We start from the raw sequence: 22,909 nt of genomic DNA, 5'->3' as shown, positions 1-22,909 counted from the left end.
GGGCAGCTCCTTGCTCCTTCTGGGCTGGAGCAACTCACTGCCCCCAGCCCTCACCACCCAGGGAAAATGCCTAAAAGAAAACCGAGCGGCTCTCGGTGCTTTCTTTTCCTGAGAACAACTGATAGGCAATCAGCAGAGCCCGCTATCTGATGTACCTTTAGCCCAAGCTGTTCCTGTCCCAGAGCAGGGGAGTATTTCCCTGTCCACAGGGTCACACCAGCCGCAGAGACGCAGCGTGCCAGGGGACAGGGTGCTGCAACAAAGGGGGCTGGGAAGAGCCAAGCTCAAAGGCAAGGGGAGAAAGGCTCACTCTGCTTCTCAACAAACCCATCGCCAGAGCACCGCAGGGTGCACGGCCCTGCACTGCCACCATGGAGGGACCCCCCGAGCACATCCCGCTGGAAGGTGGTGGCTGGAGCCAGGCAGCACAGGAGGTGAGTGAGACCGGCGGGAGGGACCCCTTAGCGCTGATTTTCAGACAACTTAGGGTCACGCTGCTTTCTGCTGCATGCCTGCACTGAAGAGATTAGTCAGCATTGCTTGCTGTGAAGGTAGGAACTGTTCACAGGCAGTGATCACCATCTGCCAGACACCTCCAGCAGCAGTACGTCTGCCAGACAGGGAACGGGGGAAATGAAGCTCTTCTAGCAGCCCTCAGGTGAATCTGAGAGTTACACAACTTGGGTGAAATGAAAACCCAGACTATGAGCCACTGGAAGAGCTTTAATCCCCTGAAATGCCAAAGGATGCAGGAATTAGGTTGATCTCTGATGGCTGACTCAGGATAACATGCCTTTTGCCTGTTATTTTACAAGACATTTATTCAGCAGAGATTGTAGTGAAGATGGTGGTTCGCTAAATCGGTTAGTTAAATTATTTCCCTGTCTGATTAACTTTTTCTTACTGAGCAGACGTTATTCGCAGATACCATTTACTCTTTGAAGGCACAGACATTAGCAAATTATCTTCTCTCTGTGTGTGATGGTGAATTAGCTGCTTCAGGTTACTATGGTGCAGTATGGATTAATTAAATAATGAACATACTTCCAGTGCACCTTAATTTTTAGCTGCTATGAAATATGAATTTCAATATGTACCGTTTTGATCCAGTAGACATTAAAATTCCAGTAGTCATCCACTTTCTTCCTCAATAATAGAAATAGAGCCTAATCTCTTTATGGCAGCATGGCATTTGTCTCCATGTTGAAAATAAACCCATTTAAACTGAAAGCTAATAGACCACCGCAGCACAGCGTGTTTGGCCCTCTGACATGCCTCTAGAACAAACTGCATTTCACGCTGATTAACAGATTACTCATTTCAACCCTTCATGCTTTTGTACCACTGTAACATATCAGAAGTACTGTTTTATATACCACAAATATATTTCCCGTTCTGTTTCTCCATTTCTGAACTCAAATGTTAACAACTCTTTAGTTATTATAATTAACTATTGTAACTAACCCAATAATTTCTCCAGACCAAGGCCCAGGACAGTATCTTTTGCTCTGAAGAAGATAACAGCCTGTATTTCACATACAGCGGAAAATCAAATGTTCTTGAGGTCAAAGAACTCAACTACCAGGTAAAAGTTCTACCTTCTGTACGTCCCTTCAGCAGGGAACTTATCCAGCAGCTCCTGTTTCATTAAGCAAGCCCTCTTAAAAACAGTATAAAGCTGATGTTCATGCAAATATTGCACAATCAAATATACAAAAGTTTTGTAAGGAGAATCACACTCCTGGCTAAGGTAATAACGTGAGGCTAAACCATGCTGTTGTATAATATATCTAGTAAAACTAGGCGATGATACAGGAAAAGAGGTCCATTTCTAGGCTCTGTTTTCCCTCAGTCTTGAGCTAAATTATTCCTCTCAGGACTGAGGGAGCAGGAGCCTTTGCCGGCAAGAACGAGCATGCAGGAGACAAGGAGAGGATGACAAACATAAGGAGGATTTCAGGAAGCCAGTGAAATTTTTCACTTTTGTGCCACATGGCATCTGAAGTAAGCTTCACAGTTTTCAGTTTTGATTCATTTCAAATTGTATTAAAAATTAAAAATGTACAATAGCAATAAACTATCTAAGTAAGGTAAAGGACAGATAGTTTTAATGATTATCAGAAATAAGAAGCAAAGGATGAAAACCATACATGTCCAAAAAAGATTTTTTGTCTATATTTCTGAATATTAACAATATTATTTTAACATATTCTCTGATTTATTACAACTTTGAAAGTATTTAATGTTAAGTAGTTTAACGTAGGAATTGAAGAGACTTTCTTTCTTTCTTTGCTAGGTTAACACGGCATCCCAGATTCCCTGGTATGAGAAACTCACGCAGATGCAAATGCCATGGACCTGGAACTCAGGTCCTAATTCTCGTGTGTCAGTAATCCAGAATCTGAATTTAAAAGTTCGAAGTGGCCAGATGCTAGCTATTATAGGGAGCACTGGTAAGAACAACCAAGTTTCATGATTTGACTAATTCTTAGATAAAACACACAATCAAAACCAATATTCCTCAGTCTTCTGAATGGCATAATCTAGCTGACAAAGAACTACTGGAAACGTGTCACTTAAATACATTCTTTAAAATGTACATTTTGAGAAACAGAAACATATTGGAAAAATATATTTTGAATTTATTTTAGAAAAACTTTTATATTATGGCTTGTACATTTGCTATGTGTTTCTTGGGGTGCAGCGTTGTTACAACTATGTTCTGCAGCCCCATCTCTGTTAGACATGAAGCAGCTTCATGGCTCTCATAAAACAGGCAAATTGCAGACCTTACCCAGTAACAATGCAGACATGAGGCCAGACCCTGTAAGAAAGATCAGTTGCAACTGGCAGCAATTCCCTTCACATGCAAACAGGTCTTATAGAATAAACTATCACCTTCAGATTAATTAACAGAAACTTGAAAAGAAAGGATAACGCCTCTTTTATTTGGCTTACAGTGTCTGAAAACTGGGGCTCTGGTTCCTTGCATCTTTTTTTTTTTTTTTTCCTTTCATTTTCTGGTAGGAATGGTTTAATCTTCTCAAGGATGAGGTTGCCTAATAGAGAGTTGGCCTTTGCCCTAAGTGGTTAGTGAGACTTATCTCAGCTAGGGGGATAAGAAGTAGACATGTGATACATTAAATTGAAGTAATAAGTACCTATGCTTTGAAAGTAAAACAAACAAAACCGCAAAAAAACATGCTGTGCTTCCACTAAACTCTTACATTAGGTTAGCTCAGTGATTCAGTGAAGATGCTCTCTTTGAAAAAGAAGGACAAAACATATTTGCCACAGAAGTTTTAACATTATTTCTACAGAAGAGGTTTTTCTTTCCCACTGCTATGGGGGATTTTTCTTAGCACGTATCTAATGTACTGGAAATTGTACCTTAGAGATGCCCCATAGCAAAAGGAAAAAAATTGTGATGAAATAACATTGACTTATAGATATTAGATTATTGTAAGGTAACATACACTGGGCACAAACCATTTCAGCAAACTAGTCAAGCTATTTTAAAAAGCTGTTTATCATCTATTTCATCAAATGCCTTAGTAAAGTGGATTAAACTGCTGATGAGTCTCACACTGTCAATGGCAATCAAATGCCACTCAAACATAGCAATATGTAGTTTACAGATGGACAAGTTTTTTTTATTTTTTTTTTTATAATATATATATTAAGCAACAAGTGTGGAGTTAATTTTTCAACAGGAAGACTGGAAACGAATGATATCTAATCATAATGAGAGCTCTGTGTGTTTGCATAAAGTATCATATGGCATAAGGGAAAAAGTCATTTGCTATTTAATTCCAAATCAGGTTTTGTTTTCATTGATTTACTTGCCTTACCTCTGAGCATGCGCCAACTTTTTCTTAATAGCCAACTTTTTCTTAATTATTAAAATGACTTTTTGTCTTGTTTAAATCACAGTTATTTAAGTCATGCTTCAGAGTCTTATCAGCTGTATAATTGCTCAGTGCCTTCGTCTTTAAACTGCTTAGCTGCTGTTTCTGAATTCACAATTCCCTCCACAAAGCAAACTTCTGCAAAGCATTTAGGTGCCAGCCCAGCAGCCACACATATAGAATGGTAACTAGCGGACAGAGATCTTGCTTCTTAAATTCAGAGCTGTTCTCAAAAGCCAGCTACCCAGTTCTCCTGGGACATGTCAAAGGTTAAAGCCATGTAATACATTCTGGATGGAAGAGGTTTCCTGAACATGAGCTTGCAGTCAGGTGTCAGTATTTTCTTTCAAGATCATTCCACCTCTGCAGCTTTAGAAAAGCAACACAAGGTGTTGAGGAAAAGACGTTAGGGAATGAAAACTTCTATTCTCTGCGACTAAATCACTTTTCAAATGGATGCCCTAGAAATTTGTTTTCTAATTTTGATTGTTTAGGTGGTGGAAAGACATCCTTGCTTGACGTGATAACCTGCCGGGATCACGGAGGCAAAATCAAGTCTGGTCAAATCATGATCAATAACAAACCCAGCACCCCCCAGCTTGTCAAGAAATGCATTGCACACGTGCGGCAGGATGACCGACTGCTTCCCCACCTGACTGTCAGAGAAACGCTACTGTTCGTTGCCAAACTGCGCCTTCCAAAGTTTTTCTCAGACTCACAAAGAGAAAAAAGGGTAATTAAGCTGTTGGAAAAAAATAAAGTTGTCAAAAATGCGTCTGAAAGGAACTATCCGAGACATCCTGTGTGCTTGGAGTCAGAACAGCTAATCTGGCTTTTTTTTTTTTTAATATATATGTAGATTATGAATTATAAATCTTTTTCCTTTTTCAAGATAGAAACCAGCAATTGTTCCAATGCTCATAAAAAATGACAATCTAGAGAAAGCATTAGAGAGGCTGAAAGATGAACTAAATTGCTGGTCGTTGAGCATTTTTTAATGTTATCCCTAAAATCAAGATTTGTTTTCAACTGGCTCTCGATCAAATAGCACCATAATATCCAGATGAATTTTAACTACGCCAACTATATTTTTTGGCTTTATCTGTGCAGAAACGTGTCAAGAAACTGTTTTATCCCTGTTACCATTTGGATCCCCCCAGGTGGAAGATGTTATAGCAGAACTACGCTTGCGCCAGTGTGCAAACACGAGGGTAGGCAACGAGTACCTCCGTGGTGTTTCAGGAGGCGAGAGGCGAAGAGTGAGCATCGGTGTGCAGCTGCTCTGGAACCCAGGTGAGCAAAACCATGACACCTTCCTTGTGCCCCCCACAAACCACTGGGGGTGGTTAGAGAAAATAGTAGGGTTCAGGGAAAAGTCAGACACACATACGCTTCTCAAGACACTTAACGGATCTTGCATTTTCCTCTGCCAGATGTTCACTCCTCATGGCAACATCAGGCACAGTGAGGGTGTGCTGATCCATTTGCTTAAATCACAACTCTTGCTGACCACAGATTATAATGTAATTATCATAGTCACGGTTATATAAAAGGAGTGGTTCAGGAGCCAGCCCTCTCACTTCTGCATACGCACAAGTACAACGTTAACAAGGGAAGGTCATTTTCTTGGTAGCACTGGAACTCATTGCAGTCTTGTGCAACTCTGATGTGGCTGGCTCGTTACAGGTGAACTAGAAGTTTCTGTCATTTTATCATTTTCACTGGAAGCAAAAGAGAAGGCTAAATCTACAGTTGCTTTTGCAGGAATGAATTCCCTATCTGCTCTTACTTATATCAACAGCACCACTGATCTTGCCTCAGCCTCTTGTTGAGCGAGATTTCCTATCAGCTCCTCTACTTCCACTGGGAAATGTATCTGAAATTTTTTTGCTGATATAGAATTATAATTTTGCAAATAAAGGGAAAGTAGAAGCTTTTTTAGTAAGAAGCAATGCTCACAAATAGATGTGTTGGTACTGAAGTAAAAACATTAGTTCTAGGAAAAATAAGTAAAGATTCCTTTACATTTCAAACACGCGTTACACCCCTCAGCACAGAAACTATGTCTGTGTACAGACAGTGCCTTGTGCTGATTGAGGCCATTAAGTTTTCTGGCAACACAAACACTGCAAAGTAACAAAACCCTTTCAAATTTTTAGCAACCAATTGCAAAACAAGAAAAATTCAATTTTATGCATATCTCTTGGTATCTGGGTGTGAACAGGCATTAAGTAGCTTCTCCTCCCAAAGCATGCTCTACGTAAATTAATACTTTGAGGATTTACACATAAAAAAAGGTCTAAATATCAATTAAGTATATTTAATATAGATTAAAATATTTCAGCAGGCAGAATATAAAACTATTACTATTGTATATTCACATATAATGTTCACATTTGTACAGGCAAAGTGCAAGAACTGCAGAGTAAAACATTAATTTAATAAGGAACCTAAACCTTCATTCCAGTGAAAATCAGAAACATTACTCTTGTTTCCAATAGGACCAAGACAAAATTTAAAGTACCTACTACATAGTCATTATGTTCAATGAGGCAGTGGAAGGAGGTTGCCATTGTTGAATATTACCTGGTGCTGGTGTGAAATGTACTTCGTACTTTTAAAAAAGGAATATAGCAGTGAGATTTCAAATGCTAATACCATATTTTCCAAATCAAGCTGTTTTCCACAGCTAAACTTACTGTCTTTGGCAGGAATTCTGATACTTGATGAACCCACATCTGGACTGGACAGTTTTACTGCACATAACCTCGTGATAACATTATCCAGACTGGCCAGAGGAAACAGATTAGTTCTTCTTTCACTGCATCAGCCCCGGTCAGATATCTTCCAACTCTTCGACTTAGTTCTCCTGATGTCTTCTGGAGTCACTGTCTATTCCGGAACAGCCAAGGACATGGTCCAATATTTCACAGAACTAGGCTATCCCTGCCCAAGGTACAGCAACCCTGCAGATTTCTATGGTTAGTATCAAGTACTGACAAAGTACTGCCATAAAAAGAAGAAAAAAAAAGAAATATTATTGGAAGTCATTTGCTTTCTTAAGCCTATCAGCTAACATTGATTTTTATGGACCATAACTGTTTTAGAAATGCCTTGTCACCGTCAACAATATTGTACTAAGTTCAGTTTTGAATATGATCACCATTTGTCAATGCAGGAAATGTAGCAAATACAAGAGAGAGGAAAAAATCAGTTTTAAATAATCCTCTTAACAGTGCCAGGTGTAGCAACTCTTCCAAACCTTTATCACACTTATTCCCGTGTTTCAGCTGGTTGAAACTTTTATATTCAGCGATAAAAGACATGCAGGAACTGATCAGTTGCTTTCATGCAGTCATTTCTATGTACTCTATTCAAGAAACATAGGAAGCCAGTTTCCCAGGGTGTGTAATCATACATACCTTGAAGAGGAAATGAGAAAGATGAGAGTTGCCCAATAGAGCATAGGAAGGGAGGAGAAAAAAACAACAACAACAACAAAAAAACAGTAACAGTAATATTTGATTCCTCTTCTCAAAAAAAAAAAAACAAAAACAAAAACAAAAAACAAAAAAAAAACAAAAAAAAAAAAAACCACCCTGCATGGTTCTAAATCCCTTCTTTTTCTTTTTTTTTTCTTTTTTTTTTTTTTTTCCTCCCAACATGCAAAGGGAATGTGGCCTTGTTAATCTAATGGCAGTAGTCTTTTACCCCAGAGGTTGGTTCAATTCTTACCTTCAGGTCTTTGCGTTCAAGTTGCTTAGTATGCCTTGTACAGACACCAACTACAATGCTCTGGAGTAACCTCTTCGGCTCTGCTTACGTGTCAGTTCATATCAGAATGCCTATCAGCTATGCAGAGATAGACAGAAATTAATGTCAAGCCCAACAAACAGACCTTTGTCACCAACGTGGTTCAGAGCAGTCCTGCCCAGCTCAGTGCAGCCCTGGGTGGGGGGCCTTGCAGCACACCTGTATGGGAATGGACCATTTGGGGCAGTCCTCAGAAGATGAACCCCTGTGACATGGAGGCAGGTGGCGATGAGGAAGGGAGGTGAAAGATCATTCAGTGCAATGCACTGAGCCACTACCCACAGGAAAGGCAGAGAATATGGGCTGCAGGAAGATGGAAATGGGACAGGAAAGCTAAAGATGCCACAGCAAGGAGGAGGACCTGAAGGAAATGCACAAATGCTGGCAGTGTGGCAAGTAAGAGAAACAGGAGAGTCTCAGAATGAGAGAAGGCAGGCAGGTTACAACTCATTTCTCTGATGGACCCCTGCTGAAATGTGGCTCAATGGAGACAGTCAGCTCAATGTAAGGAATTACGAAATGCACAGAGATAATTCTCCCAGAAAGCGTCTGCGAAGTATCAGGTAGTGGTGCTCTATACTGATGCTCAGCACTGGAAAACACTACTGTTAGTTTAGATTTTAAAAAATAATTTGTTAAAAAAAAAAAAAAAAAAAAAGCTAGGTGAACTACTGTTGCTGCTACTATGTTTTCCTTGGGTAATATTCTTCTTAAGCTCTCAGTATCTACCTAAAGTAACTGATAAAAGTTTTAACTGTTGTAGCTTAACGCATGCACACAGCTCATACTGTCTGTTCACGATACAATCTCTGATTCTAAACACATCATAAAGTTATCACAGCTGTAGCTTATGGACTTATGTCAAATAATGTCTTGCAGTTGATTTGGCCAGCATTGATAAACAGACTGCAGAAAAGGAGATGGAGAGCCAAAAAAGAGCAAGTATTCTTGCCAGCTTGTTCCTAGAAAAAATCAAGACTTTTGATGATTTCTTATGGAAAGTTAATGAAGACGACAATGTTGTGAACACAGTCAGCCAAAAAAGGTGAAGAAAATAATATCATATGGCAGATCTGGAATAACTGCTACAACTTTGGCTAATATTTTTTCCCTCTTTTGTACAGCTCCCATGTAAAATCAGAAGAGGCTATCCACATGCCTTACCATGCCAGCAATCAGTTACCAGGCGTCTTAAGGCAGTTCACTGTATTATTAAGGTAACCTTACCTCCATAAACAACTATGTATCATGTTCATTTGTATTTTAAAGAGTTAAAAAGCACAAAATGTGAATTGAGCAGGTGCTGAAAGCGCACACCTAGCACTAGGCCCGAGCGAGCCATGGAACTGAGGTGTTCCTATACTGGCTCACGCCAGGCCTCTGAGCAGGGTGGTGGGTGGCAGCCAGATGTCCAGCCCCTTGCTTTCTGTCCCAGGGCTCCTTCCAGACAGAAATCACCTCCAGCTCACACTGCTGCAAGCCTGCATCTTTGGGCAGCAGGAGCCTTGAGGCTCAGAAATGTGTGTCCCAGTTTTGGGTACCACCGTCCTGATCTCCACACACACACCAAAGCGCAGTGACTGAACCCTCAGCAAGCCCAGACAGCTGTGTGGCAGGCCTAGGTGCTGCCATCCTCACACCTCTGCCTTGATATGAAGCCAGGAGGCTTCATTGATTATAGCCAGCATGGATGGATAGTGGTAGCTGGGTTTCATGCTTGTGTTCTCAAAAGAAATAAAACCTAGTGGTTTAATACATGTAGAACATCACTGATAGTAACATCTAGTACTAGTGTATACTACAGGCCCTTAACAAAGAGGCTTTAGCTGAAATAATTGCTTCTGTGTCTTCAAAATGAGATCTTCCAGCCGCCATGGGCTTCACACTTTCAGCATTTCAGACCTGAAAAAGTAGGCCGCTACCAATGCTCAGCAGCTTTGATTAAATACAATCATGTTCAGAACTGGGCAAACTCCCAACCTACTCAAAGTCAGCAATTCCACAAACTGCTGTTAGCAGAGCACTTGGGGCAATATATCTGAATATATCTGGCATTAATAAGGACTATACCTTATGATCAATATCGCTGTTTTCCAGTCGTCAAGTCTCCAATGACTTCAGAGATCTTTCAACACTACTAGTCCATGGAGTTGAGGCCCTCATCATGTCATTATTAATAGGATTTTTGTACTATGGCCATGGAGAAAGTAGACTCTCTGTTCGTGACACAACAGCACTGTTGTACATGATAGGTGCACTAATCCCATTCACAGTGATTTTGGATGTCATTGCCAAATGTAAGTGTGAGCTTTATTGTAAATGTTTAAACAATCACAATCAGAGAGCTCTCAAATCAATGAAAAATTATGTTTATAAATGCAACTCTAGGATGAAATGAACCTGTTTGCTTCTACCCTGCAGGCCATTCAGAAAGAGCTATGCTTTATCATGACTTGGAAAATGGAATGTATTCTGTTAGCCCATACTTCTTTGCTAAGGTAAGTGGTTTTGATGCCAGGAAATACACACAGATAGCTTAAAGAATATTCCAAAGCCTTGCTGTATAAATAATTGCATTTGCATTAGACTTCTTCTAGTGTGTCTGCCAGCTAAAGCTACCATTCTTGCTTCCTTGGTGTTAATTGATTAAACCTCACACTACTTTGTATCTGTTGCCATATGTCATGGCTGACATCCATAAGGTTGTTTGGCCAAAATTGGGGAACTCTGAAAGTCATCTTCGGTCGTTTCATCACTTTTATGTACTTGAATGATTCATTAGCTGAAACATCTTTGAAGGTTTGATTATGTCTTGATCTATAAAACAGAATATTTATATTAAACGCTACAACAAAAGTAAAATAGAAATGACAAAATGCTAACTGAGATTTCCAGTAGTTGTTCAGGCCTGTACTGATCAGAGAGAAACAATTGTATTAAGTGTATAAAGAGCTAGATTTCCTGGAAAAAAATTAGAACTTCAGAAAAATTACATTCTCTTTTTTTTCACAAGGGTTTAGAAGAATCCCTTCTTTGTGATGTTGCCACTGTGAGATGAGCTCTGCCTGCCATGGCATCTGTAATTTAGGTTTCCATTTCTGCACAAGATTTTAAATGCTTATTAGTGGTTGCCAGAGAAAAATATTCTTTGCATTGTGTCACAAAAATTGCACATTATTCGTAGAGGAATCGATGTAATTTGTTACAACCTTAGTATTAGAGGATAGTAGCAACTTTCTTTGGAAAAAATAATCATAATACTACATACATATGTATATACACACATATCTAAACATATCTACATATATACATATAACTGATGTATGCAGACATCCATATAGTGTGTATATATATTTTTATGTATACTGTATATATACACACACATGTATATAAATAAAATATGTATGTTCAGATATTTGAGAAAATCCAAAACACATTCATGTTTTTGCAATGAGTTAGGAAGTTACTAACTGGACAACCTTTGGGACAAAGTGGGGAAGTGACCAACAGCCTATTTCAAATTTCATCTCATGCTAGGTTCAACCAAATTTGGACAAAATGTACACCTACAATGAGTCAGTAACAGTATTACTGCTCTCAAGCTCACCATTTCTTCATGAAATTCTCTTAAATTCTTAGAAACTGCCAAAACCATAACAAAATACGACATTCAACCTGTAAGAAGCCGCCTATCAATTCAACATTTACAGAAATTATCATAACTAGGGAAAAAAATTAGCAAGGATTTCCATCTCTGTTGTTACTGAAAACAACCAAAGAGGAGATGATTGTATTCTAAGGGATTATTTCCCAAAGTTTTTCTAAACAGTCCATAAGTACATCAAGGGGCATCTCAGAAGGTTTTGTGATTATTGCTTAATATATTTTTTTCCCTCCTTTCTGAACAGATTTTAGGGGAACTCCCTGAGCACTGCGCTTTTGTTCTAATTTATGGGGTTCCCATCTATTGGCTGGCAAACCTCATGCCTGACGCAGAGCATTTCCTGCTGAACTTCTTCTCGGTGTGGCTGGCTGTGTATTGTGCCCGCGGGATGGCACTTTGGGTGGCAGCACTGTTGCCAACCTTACAGCTCTCAGCTTTCCTTGGCAACGTCCTTTTCACATCATTCTACCTGAGTGGTGGTTTTGTGGTAAGCCTGGAAAACCTCTGGACAGGTAAGAGAATCCTCCCACTACCCCTCCAAATGAAAATGTCGATGGCTTTCATCAGCAATTGTTTGTAGTGAGGCTGAGTCCCATACAAGAAAACCCTCTTTTATTCCCACCTTTGCAATATCTTCATGAATAGTGACAGTAGAGTTCATTTTACATTAGTGTCTCCCTCTGAAGCTGAGGTAACAGTAAGCTTGGTTGAAAAAAGCACTAGTGAAAGTCTGAATTGGTCCCTACATTATTCAGTAACAAGTTATATTCAGTAGATGAAGATCTTCAGTAGAAGAACTCGAGTTGATAATGGGAGTCTAATAGATATAAGTTCTCCCCTAATTTTCAATCTTTGTGTAATAATATAGGGTGTATCTGCCATTTTGTCCAGTAATAAGCTATCATACAGCCTTTGGTTGTCAAGAAATTAGACAAACCTGTTATTTTTGGCAGCAAGACAGGAATTTGCTTATTTATATGATTTTTTCTGACTTTTTTTTCCAGTTCCATTTTGGGTTTCTAAAGTGTCTTTTCTAAGATGGAATTTCCAAGGCATGATGCAAATTCAGTTCACCGAAGCCAAATATGAAATGACTGTTGGAAACGTTACTCTTCACATTCCAGGAAAACTTGTAAGTCACTCTCTAATAAAAATCGTGGTAATTAACTAGAAAAAAAAAAATCAGTTCCTAATTTTTGTATCTGTGGTTACAGGTAATTAAGTCTATGGGCCTGGATTCACAGCCTCTCTATGTAAGCTATCTCATCCTTGGTGGCAATATTATTGTTTTCCTGCTTTTATACTACTTATCATTAAGATTCATCAAGCAAAAATCAAACCAAGACTGGTAACAGTAAGACAAGCAGATGGGGCAGCAGGCTACAACATCCCTTGCAAGAAAACATGGCAAGCCCAAAGTTTACTTTTGGTAACCCTTGCGAAGGCACTGAGAGAGATCCCTGCTGAGTTCCGCTGTACGAAGCGAGTCCGGTTCGCCACAGGATGGCAGCAGAACACCAGGAGTTGGAAGCCAGGTTGTGCTCCTCCATTCAGACAAACCGTGAAAAATTCAGACTTTAACATGGTGGTTTTTCCTTTTTTTTTTTTTTTTTTTTTTTAAATTTGTTTGTTGTACAGTTTTATGTGTGACACCTATATGCACTAGCTGCACCTTAAAATATTCTGAGCTATGAGTTGCCAATTTAAAAGGACCGATTCCACATTGTAATAGCTGATGTTCTAGGTCACAATCTTTGAATGCATGGCAATCACATACTTAACCAGAAGAGCTCTAAGGATCAGCACACACAAAACACTACTTCCTGCAGCACATACTCTGCATTCACCACTCATAAGAAGGAAAACAGAGGAAAGCAACATAAAAATTTTTACTGAAGTTTTGGGAAAACACGCGTGGATGAAAAACACCAGTATTAGTTATTCTGTGTTGTTTCTAATTGCTTATGTGTTTAAAGACTTTGCCTTTGTGTTCCAGTTAGATGCTGCTGATGCCCAAAGTAATCTATACAGTGAGAAAGCATTTTTTTTTTTTAACAGATAATTTTTCTTACCTTTTTGGATCTATTTTTTACAGTATAAATACACACAAAGTGATTATTAATCACATCTTTCTCTGTGATATTACTAGACATAGCAATTTGCCAGTTTTGGTTCCTAAGATTCACAGGTAGAAAATACCAGAACTGCCCACCCAATAATTAAAAATCTAATGGTGCAACCTCTGAAAAGCTTGTACTTATGTGCCTTCTTAAGTTCATCCATAAGACACAAATGCTCAGAAAATTCGTAATAGTAAATAGATAGCTGTAATCCACACACAGCACAGTAAGTACAAGTGCAAATTACATGTACAGTTGTTAAAAATATTTTATAAGATTAGCTTGATTTTAAACATTTGGTTGCATATCTCTGTGATTATATGCATCAAAAAAGAAAAGCACATCATTAAATGGAAGTAGAACAGATACGTTGCACACAGTGGAAAACTCCTAGTGCTATGGACATGGAATACTTATGTAAATCCTTTTTTATTTATTCTTTAAAGAAATTAAAATGAAAGAACATCAATGTTGAATTATTTCTATTTGGCAAGCAGGGTTGCCACATTGCTTTCCATGGGATCCACGGGGTAATAAATTCCCAGGAAGACCCCAGTCTAAAGATGTTAAGCAGGTCTGATAAAATAAGAGATTCAGCCTCAGGCAGCAGCAGGAGTCCAAAGCACTTCAAGGTTTTTCTGAGGTGAATTCAACCATTTCTTCCTGGTTCTGCTGCATTTGATTTGGAAGAATATGCTTGATCTTATCCTAGTGCCATTTTGAAATTATCAGATTTTCATTCCCTTTTAATGGCAAAGCCAATTCTTTCAGTCCAATTCAGCATCATTAAATTGTCAGAGTAGCAGCTTCCTGTTTGATTCTTAATTATTCCTTTTTATTATATTTAAGACACTTAATTTTTTAAAGTGGTTTACTCTTCTTTGTAATGATCTGTTGTGATTAGAATCTCTTTTATATTACACTGAAGTTTTAAGGGTATATATTGGTACTTCTAGTCTAAACCTCTATTTTCAAGGTATTTAGAGGATTAAATTCTAGGCTGACTCTCTGTTGTGAATTCACTTTGATGTTTAATAAAAAAAAAGGAGAGACACAATGGGAGAAATTAAAGACATAAGGGACAGCTCTGAATTTTAGGGGCATATTGTCATGCACAGAAATCTTCAGGCATCTAGATAAGAATATACCATAGCCTTAACTTTGAATTTCCTTCCTTTTGTGAAATTAGTCAGGCTGCTGACATTACTTAAACAGCCTTTTTCAATTTAAAATTCCACCCTCTTAACATTATGCAGCAGGACCAAACGGTGTGAGTGTTTCAGAGGTGGTGTTATGACAAGGGTAGATATATACATAATGGGGACGTGAGTTGTGAGCCTGGGAACAGCCATCTTACGGAGTGTAGGAAGAGCTATCATAGGATGTGGCCAGGCCTGTGTTTACACAGAAAAAGCTCATATTCTATATACTACAATTACTTCAGCACACTGCCTGTGATCATATCTTGTTTCCTTGATGCCTAGAGATGGGGAATGTAGGCTGTGATTATTGTTACAGGCTTTAGCAATAAGAAGATAGGAGCCTTGAAATACCAGCAATTAGCATTCATATCTAACAATAGCATGCCGTGGGGCTGTGTACAGGGAAGAGCAATGGGAAGAGTGGGCGGGTGACACACAACCTGCCCCACTCGCACTCCCAGGAGTTGAAAAACGCTACAGGTTTAGGGGAATTATGCGCCTCTCCGGGGGCGAAGATTACACCGTAGGCTTTGGCCTGTGTTCCTGTCCTGCTCCACACTAGTTGCGTGCAGAAAAGGTTTCACACTTCAACAGCAGAGCTGTTGCAAGAACAAGTGGTTAGTGAGGGATGGAAATCTTCCTGAGAGTTCTAACAAAGGCTGAATGCCATAATTTCAGCAGTTTGCTTCCCAAATTTCAGGGTAGCCATTCTTTTTCCTTAGATTCCCTTATGTCAGTAGAAGCTGTGTGTCCCCCTCCCTATGCTTCCTGTGTCAGGAAAACCAAAACTCAAGCAGTCTGCAACAATCTCAACACAGAGACTACAGATCACAAGCAAAACCATACACTAAACTCACAGCACTATCTGTTCCTCACACGATGACATTTAGCTTGCTACATCCCAAGAAACACGGTGAGTCAGTTTTCACATCCAAAGAGCGCGCTACCTGCCAGCCCGGCGATGCCACAGCTCCAAGGCCTCCCCTGCTGCCAGCTCTGCTCTCCTGCATCCTCCGGGGATAGGCTTGAAGAGGTCTCCTCAGCTCTGTGTCGTGGCTCCTGTAGCTGAAGGCAACTGAGTCAACACAAACCCAATGTCGAAGTGACACCGCATCGCATCGGTGACAGATCCCAAGTTGCTTGCCCAAGTGCTCTTGAATTGCCCAGTGCATGACCTGATCACAGCAGGCCACTGGGTTTCAGTCTACACACACATCATAAGTGTGAGTGGGAGCATCAAATGCTGGCAGGAACGCACCTCAAATTCAGAATAAAAAAGAAATCTGTGTTGGTTGTAAGGATGTCATAAAAATAAACCCGCATGTGGACAACAGAACTCATGCATTGGTACAACACCTCTGTGTACTAGAGGTGTTGTCTTCTCTGTAAAGAGACAGATAATAACAATGGGTTTATTACTTAAAATATTTTAAGTAACTTTCAGTAACAGCAGGAGAGGTGGGAAGTTCTTCCCCCACCTCCTCTCCAAGTTTGTGCAGCCTCTCCAGCTGGCAAATTGGACGATCTTTCTTAGCACTGCAAAGCAGGTTATGGAAGCACTGCTTTGCATGTTGGCTCCTGGGTTGTGGCAGTCCTCCAAAATACTTCTAACTCGTCATTTGGAAAGGACTAGCTTTCAGTCTGCCTAAGCTAAATTAATAAGTAGCTGTTGAAAGTTTCATCCCTTATTTGTTCATTGCAAAAGGCATTCAGAAATGCTAAATCAGTAACAAGTATCAATAGCAATCCATTTTTATTTAAACCACCACCAACCATCAAAAAAAAAAAAAAAAGAACCACAAAATGCCTTAAAAAAAAAAAAAAAAAAATCAGACAACATGCTACGCAGGGAGAACCTATCAGTAAGAAATTACAGGTATTGGTATGTCCACTTGGACCAGAAATAACAAACCTTCCCAGCTTTAGCTACGATGATTAATTTTAATGGCAGTAGACAAGAAGCAGTGTACATCGAGCTCTGTGGCACGCTGCTTTTTTCCCCCCTCTGAGAGCCAAGACAAGCCCTTCATATGTTAGCAGCTATTAATTAAGGCAACAATGTTTAAGCAGTGGGTTGAGGCAATTTTAAAACTGCTTAACCCTTTTAAGAACTGATGAGCTTTAAAAAGCATGTGTGGAGCTGCGTGTGTTGTAATCATATATATACACGTAGAGATACCCATATGATTAGATTACATATCTGTCTATATATATATACTCAAATAAAATGCAGGTGGGCAGCTCTTTTTTTTTTCCCCAAGGAATATTCAGAAAGCAGTTCAGATCCATCACTTATGAAAATGTTGTTGCCAATTTATGTAATTAATTATAAAACTAATTATTGATCATTTTCTCATTAAATCAAACATGATTTTATTTCAAATTGAAAAATCTGTTGGGAATATTGTACTTTCGTGGTCCCAACTCAATACATTTAATGTTTCCAGTGCCAAGAAACTGCAATTTTACAGACTGCCCCCTCAATCTTCGCCTCACAGCTCCAGAACAAGCGTCTACCTTCAACAACACATTTGGATTTTTTGCTCCTTTTAAAGCATCTAATCAGAGTCACTCATATTTTGCTAACATTACTAAGCATGTGTCAGTACCACTTCTGCTTCACTGACATTTCTCACATTTAAGGAATAGGTTACATGTTGGCCAGAATTCACATGGTGAGGAAAAAAAGAAACCACTTGCATCAAAAAAAGTGTATGTTGTACGTGAGCAAGTAAGCCCACAATACAGTCATCGGCTGCTACTGAACTGGGTTTTCAAGCAAATGCACTGCAACTGGAAATCTATGAAATTCACAAGTAGGCAGAAGCATGAAGCAGAGAACAGGTCACTTTCAATGAACTGCCAGTGCCTTGCGATGCTAATACAAGGCACCAGTTCACAGCGTCATTCCTCGAGACATTATCTTTGCTCACTTTCACTTACTGGGGGCTGGAGGAAGTTTAGCAAACAACTACAGAAACTTTTATGACAGGGAAGATGTCATGTTTCACCAAGAAAGGCAGGAGATCGAAACGTAGCACCTCTATCTGCCATTCCAGCCTAAGCCAGCAGCTCCTCCCTGACACGGGATCAAGGCAAACACCTGCCCTCCCACCACGCAAATCACGATGCTAAGGGGTGCCCTGAAAGAACCGCTTTCCAACAAACACCCGCCATCATTTACTTCTCGCTCTTAAAATAGCTAATCGCTTTGTGGCACTGCTTCAACTAGCTGAAGGAAGACAGAAAGCCAGAAAACAGTGCGAAGAGCCAACAATAAAACGTGCTGCTCAAACTCTGCAAACCAGGACACGGGCTGTCCTAACGAGCTGACACCCAGATTTCCAGGTGGGACTGCTCTGTGGGTTTAGCACACCCTTAAAACCATCACTGAATACAAACGCTTTGCCCCATAGTCCCCAGCAATACAGACACGAGTTGCCATCCCCTGTTGAGCTGCCGTGGCACTGTCCCACCACCCCTGTGGTAACTCTGGGCGTGCATCACAGGTTACAGCCGCTTCCCTACCTCCCTGGTGAGCCCCCATCTCCTATGACCAATCTTGTAAAAAAATACTAATAATAAAATAAATAAAAGCCTTTTGGCCAAGTGTTACTGCTACCTACAACAGCAGGCTTTCTGGTTACAGCGGAGCTCAACACTGCCAAATGCTTTGGACATGCATGCTTCAGATTTTTCCCTTCCAAAAGGTAGACAAAAGAAAGGTGAATGAATATTTAGCTTCGTATACTTCAGAGGGAATTTCTCAGTCCTTTTACATCAAAAATTGTATTGCAGCTTTGTAGTACACATTCAGTGCCGGGCGCATGATAAATTTCCACTGAAAAACCCCGTGTACATGACTGACAATAGTAAAGCCACAAATTACCGTAATTTTATGCCCCCTGCAGCTAGTGGTATAAAACATAGTTTTCAACCTTGTTTTTACTTGCTGAATTTAGACAAATTTATGTTATTGATGACAGTGAAAAAGACACTCAGATGCAGAAATTGCATTCCTAGGCATAAAAACAATTTGGAGCTCAATATTTTATAGGTGCTATAGATGAAAAATATGGATGTCATTAAAAACATAAAGGAAAAGATAAAATTGATTTTTTTTCTTAATGAATTTAACACTGTACACACACATATATCCAGCTAGATCAGGGCTTTTTTTTTCCTCTCCATGGAATGTTGAACAGGTAATCATCTGCGACTTGTGATATTACCAGCTCTCTCTCTGAACATTAATGTTTGAAATACAGGCTAAGTCAACAAAATCATGAAGGAAAGCAAAAGCCTTGTTTAAGCAAAGCTTGCAGATCTATGGCTCGTAATGGATTTTCCAATGAGCACACACTTTCTATCCCATTTCAGATTTTTAGAGTGTAATTTTATTTACAGAGCATTCTGAAGGCCCTAAAAATTGATGATAGCTAAGGATGATTTACAGTTAAGCTAACCTCCCCACATGAACTATTCGAGCTGTTAGCTACACTAATCAGAGGGAAATCCCAAGAAACCGTGCAAATAACAAGGGCAATGGTTTGATTTAGTTTTGTTTTATGTAGGAAGTGTTTCTAGTGTTTCAACAACTACCGCTGCAGATAACTGCAATTCTATAGATACCACTGCTTTACTACAGTGTTACAAGGATTATCATCACATGAGAAACTGCGAAGCATTAGCCAATTATAGTATAGAGGGTGAAGAGCATCAAAGAGAAGCCTTGCATTAATAGTTTTATCTAAAAGCAGTGCAGTGTGGAACTCTTATCTACAGCAGGTACTGTGTAAGACAGTTTTTATCATCTCATTTTTGTAATTAGAGGAAACACTGAAAACTCGAACTGCAACCATCCATATTTGCTCTTACTTCTATACCTAATGGAAAACCCAGAACTTTGGGTGTGTAGCTGAGGATCTGCATGCTCATACTTCGAAAGACGTCCTTGGATTAAATTGCGGTCCCAGTTGGAGCTGCTAACTTCAAAGGAGATTAGGTTTCCTCTGGTTATCGATTCCCAAAAGCACTGGCAAGACACCAGAAGCTGTAATCAGTCTGGAAGAATAATCTCTTTTTGTACTGACTTTACACAGAAATTATGAGAACAATTTTAAGAGAAGCAGAGAAATCTTTACTAAAAAGGCTAAAATCAATGGCAGACCAGCTTTCTCTTACCTGCTCACTTTTTCACCTTTACTGCAACAATATGCTGGTGCTGGAAACTGGCCTTTCCTTCTAGATGCTGACAGATCTCTCACAACAATCACTGAACAGCAAAACCTCCTGGTCGCATTCATCACTCCTGTCACTTCCTCCTAAGCTATGTTCCTGGAGTGTCTGGAAGTATCACACCTTTAAGAAAAGCAATAAAGACAGTGCTGCTCTGGTGAACATGTTTCCAGACTATTTCTCTGTCAGTATGTGCACTTGGTGCACCTACCATCACTGCTACAATCCTACCTTCTTACTATAAACTGCAGATGGATTCCTGCTGACTCAGGCACTCGATCTATAAAAACCTTTTGAGCTGCTGCTGCCAAAGATGCAATGCCTTCAGCTACTCAATTTTCAACAGTGGGTACACATTACGAGAGTCTAGAGACAGCTACTAACCTACCAAGCTCCGTTTCTTTCTGTAGAAAAGGGTCTTGGGAGACAGCAAGTTGAACAAACTCGTTCAGTAGATAAGGATAGTACTACAGCATATAATTATTGTGCTTTAAAACGACTATACTAGTAGTTAACAGAGAAACTTTTTCCATGCTGAGCTTAATAAAACAACAAACCAACAAGAAGCAGCCTCCTCCTGCCCGGTCTCAAGGGAAGGTGGAGGAAGGCAACCCCCTAACGTGGCACAGGAGCAACGCGAAGCTATCTCAATTCAAGCAGCAAGCTTTTCCCAGTCCTCTCAGCCCCAGTCAGGACATGCTGGTATGCAAACACGTACGTGCTCGCACAGCTTGCCTTCTCCAGTAACGTGTCGGGTCGGTTCACGTCAGCACGCTCCCAGCTCCCTGGGGAGCCCCACAGAGAAGCACGCTCCCACCTCCCAGCCACCACACCTGCTCCAAAACCTGTCCAACTCCAGTTACCCAGTGGCAAATACTTCTTTTCTGCTTTAAAGGGATAAGTGCTACGGTCAGTATGACAGAGGAAGTTTTGTAACTGGTCTAATAAGTCACCCTGACAAGTTTGCAGGACTGCCATTCTGCATTTTGTCATCTCACAGGTTTCCTTCCTTGAATACGAAGAAAGAAATAGTGAGGCTGCCTACCTATTTGGTGAAGAAAAAACAAACCTTCTAAACTCAGCTCTTCATGCTTGAAATGGCAGAGTCTTACAGCACACCGATTCACAAGAAATATTTCAAGCGTATTCTAGACGAGATGGCACAAATGCCGATTCTGCAGAAACCTTCCCAGTAAAACATCGTTTCAGACCGAAGTGACCGTGTCCCAGGGTGGCACCAATCCCTCACTGTCCCACATTTTAAAGACAGGAGTGACTCTAGTCCTCTGTGCAATCATTCTTTAGTTGTACTGGAAACGTTTACTGGAACAGAAAAGTCAGAAGCATTACCACACAACAGCAGGCTTTGCCTATCCTTTGAATGATGTCTGCCCTCCCACAACACATGGCCAAGGCTATTGCACAACACAATCCCAGGTGGTCAGCATGTACTACCACCTATTGCCAGTCATTGCTGCCACAAAACCCTAGTACCATTTGGTCTTGTGCTCTGGCAGTGCCTCCCCGCTGTTTGATCCTTTCAGCAGTGGGCTCATTCAGCCCAGTGCATCCCCTGAGGTCCCTCAAAATGCAATTTCAGAGCCAAGAATGATGTAATTAATGTTACCGGTTTCAGACTATCAAATTTACTTTCCAAATTGCATCTACAAAATTTCAGGGCATTAATCTGTAGGAGTTCAGCCAAGCAGGGTAGGTGTAAAACATGCAGACACTAACTAGCACCTCGCAGGGTCAGACATCAGGCGTGGGCACTGCCAGCAGGCAGCAGACGCCTTCTGCCAGCATCAGCACCGAATAACGAAGGCTGCAGAACCTGATTACAAACAGCACCCAGCCTAGTGGGCAGAAGACCTGATGACACATGGGATCCTAGCTCCTCGTCAGCACAGTTACCTCAGGTCTACAGACCTCGGCTGCTGTGTGGACGTGGCGCGTGCTTGAAGTCCTCCCCTTCCTGAGGCCCTGCGCTACCTCAGCAAGCACGCGCAGGCCTCGCTGCCTTGAGTTACGCTCAGTCTGACCCCACTTACAGGAACACAGCCACTGCTGTGAAACAGAGAAGGGCGTGAGATGACCTCTAAAAACAAGAGCTGTGGCACTAGAGGAAGGGCCGCAAACTAGCTGACGCAGTCTTCAATTATGCTGCTATTACACTGAAACGCGTGTAATGTGGCTGCGGCTTTAGAAAAAGCTGCATCTCTGGTTTTGAAATGAAGTAAGATGAACACTGCCTGGGCTTGCTTTCAGAGAGGGCATGAAACCGCTAGGCTATGAATAAAACCTCAAATGTTAATGCCTTCTGACAATATAGGAACAAAGGGTGCCAGATGGCTAGAACCACTCAGGTACGGTCTGCTTCCCACATAACCCACCCACGTTCCTGACAAGATGCTTTTCAAGACTTTTCGTCTCTTACCACCCCATTCTAGATTACTGTAATATCTTCGAAAGGATTATATTCTGTGGTGAATTCAAAAACCAGACATCACCCCCCAGCAGCAAAAAAACAACCAAACAAAACCCAACAAGTCAACCCAGCACCATCAATGCACCACATCTCCATAGCATGCACAAGCAAAGTATTGAAAGACATCGTAAAACCACGCTGACATTTTAGTGGACACAGATAGGATGCGTACAGTTTTTTGTTTTTTAAATAAACTTGAACATTCTCTGCAACACAGGGTTAGTTATGCCTCATTCCTCACAGGAGTTTTCTGTGTATTTTTTAATACATTAGTTAACTAATTAGAAATGTTACTTAAAAGTAACATTTTACTAGAAGTTATGAGAATGAATGATAGATACAGTAAAACTACAATGCACAAGCTAGATTAAAAGGTGTATTTTGTCTTTATACCATTGAATCCCATAACAAGATACATTACACAAAAGACGTACATTTAGGAGAATCTAAAAAAAAAAGATGTGTTTATTTTATTA

At 40.3% G+C, this 22,909-nt stretch overlaps 1 protein-coding gene across 1 annotated transcript; it reads left to right on the top strand.

The window, feature by feature from the left end:
* Positions 1 to 371: 371 nt before the first annotated feature.
* On the top strand, positions 372 to 12,737 carry ABCG8 (ATP binding cassette subfamily G member 8). Its single transcript, XM_032183831.1, has 13 exons — positions 372 to 434; positions 1,481 to 1,585; positions 2,297 to 2,453; positions 4,403 to 4,641; positions 5,069 to 5,201; positions 6,620 to 6,889; positions 8,601 to 8,766; positions 8,846 to 8,938; positions 9,819 to 10,018; positions 10,143 to 10,219; positions 11,630 to 11,897; positions 12,390 to 12,517; positions 12,600 to 12,737. The coding sequence occupies exons 1-13, from the start codon at positions 372 to 374 to the stop codon at positions 12,735 to 12,737; spliced, it is 2,037 nt and encodes a 678-aa protein (XP_032039722.1).
* The last annotated feature ends 10,172 nt before the right edge of the window (positions 12,738 to 22,909 follow it).

Source organism: Aythya fuligula, chromosome 3, assembly GCF_009819795.1.
Source record: "Aythya fuligula isolate bAytFul2 chromosome 3, bAytFul2.pri, whole genome shotgun sequence".
NCBI lineage: Eukaryota > Metazoa > Chordata > Aves > Anseriformes > Anatidae > Aythya > Aythya fuligula.
The sequence above is the reverse complement of the archived record's forward strand: the minus strand, read 5'-3'. Positions and strand labels throughout refer to the sequence as shown.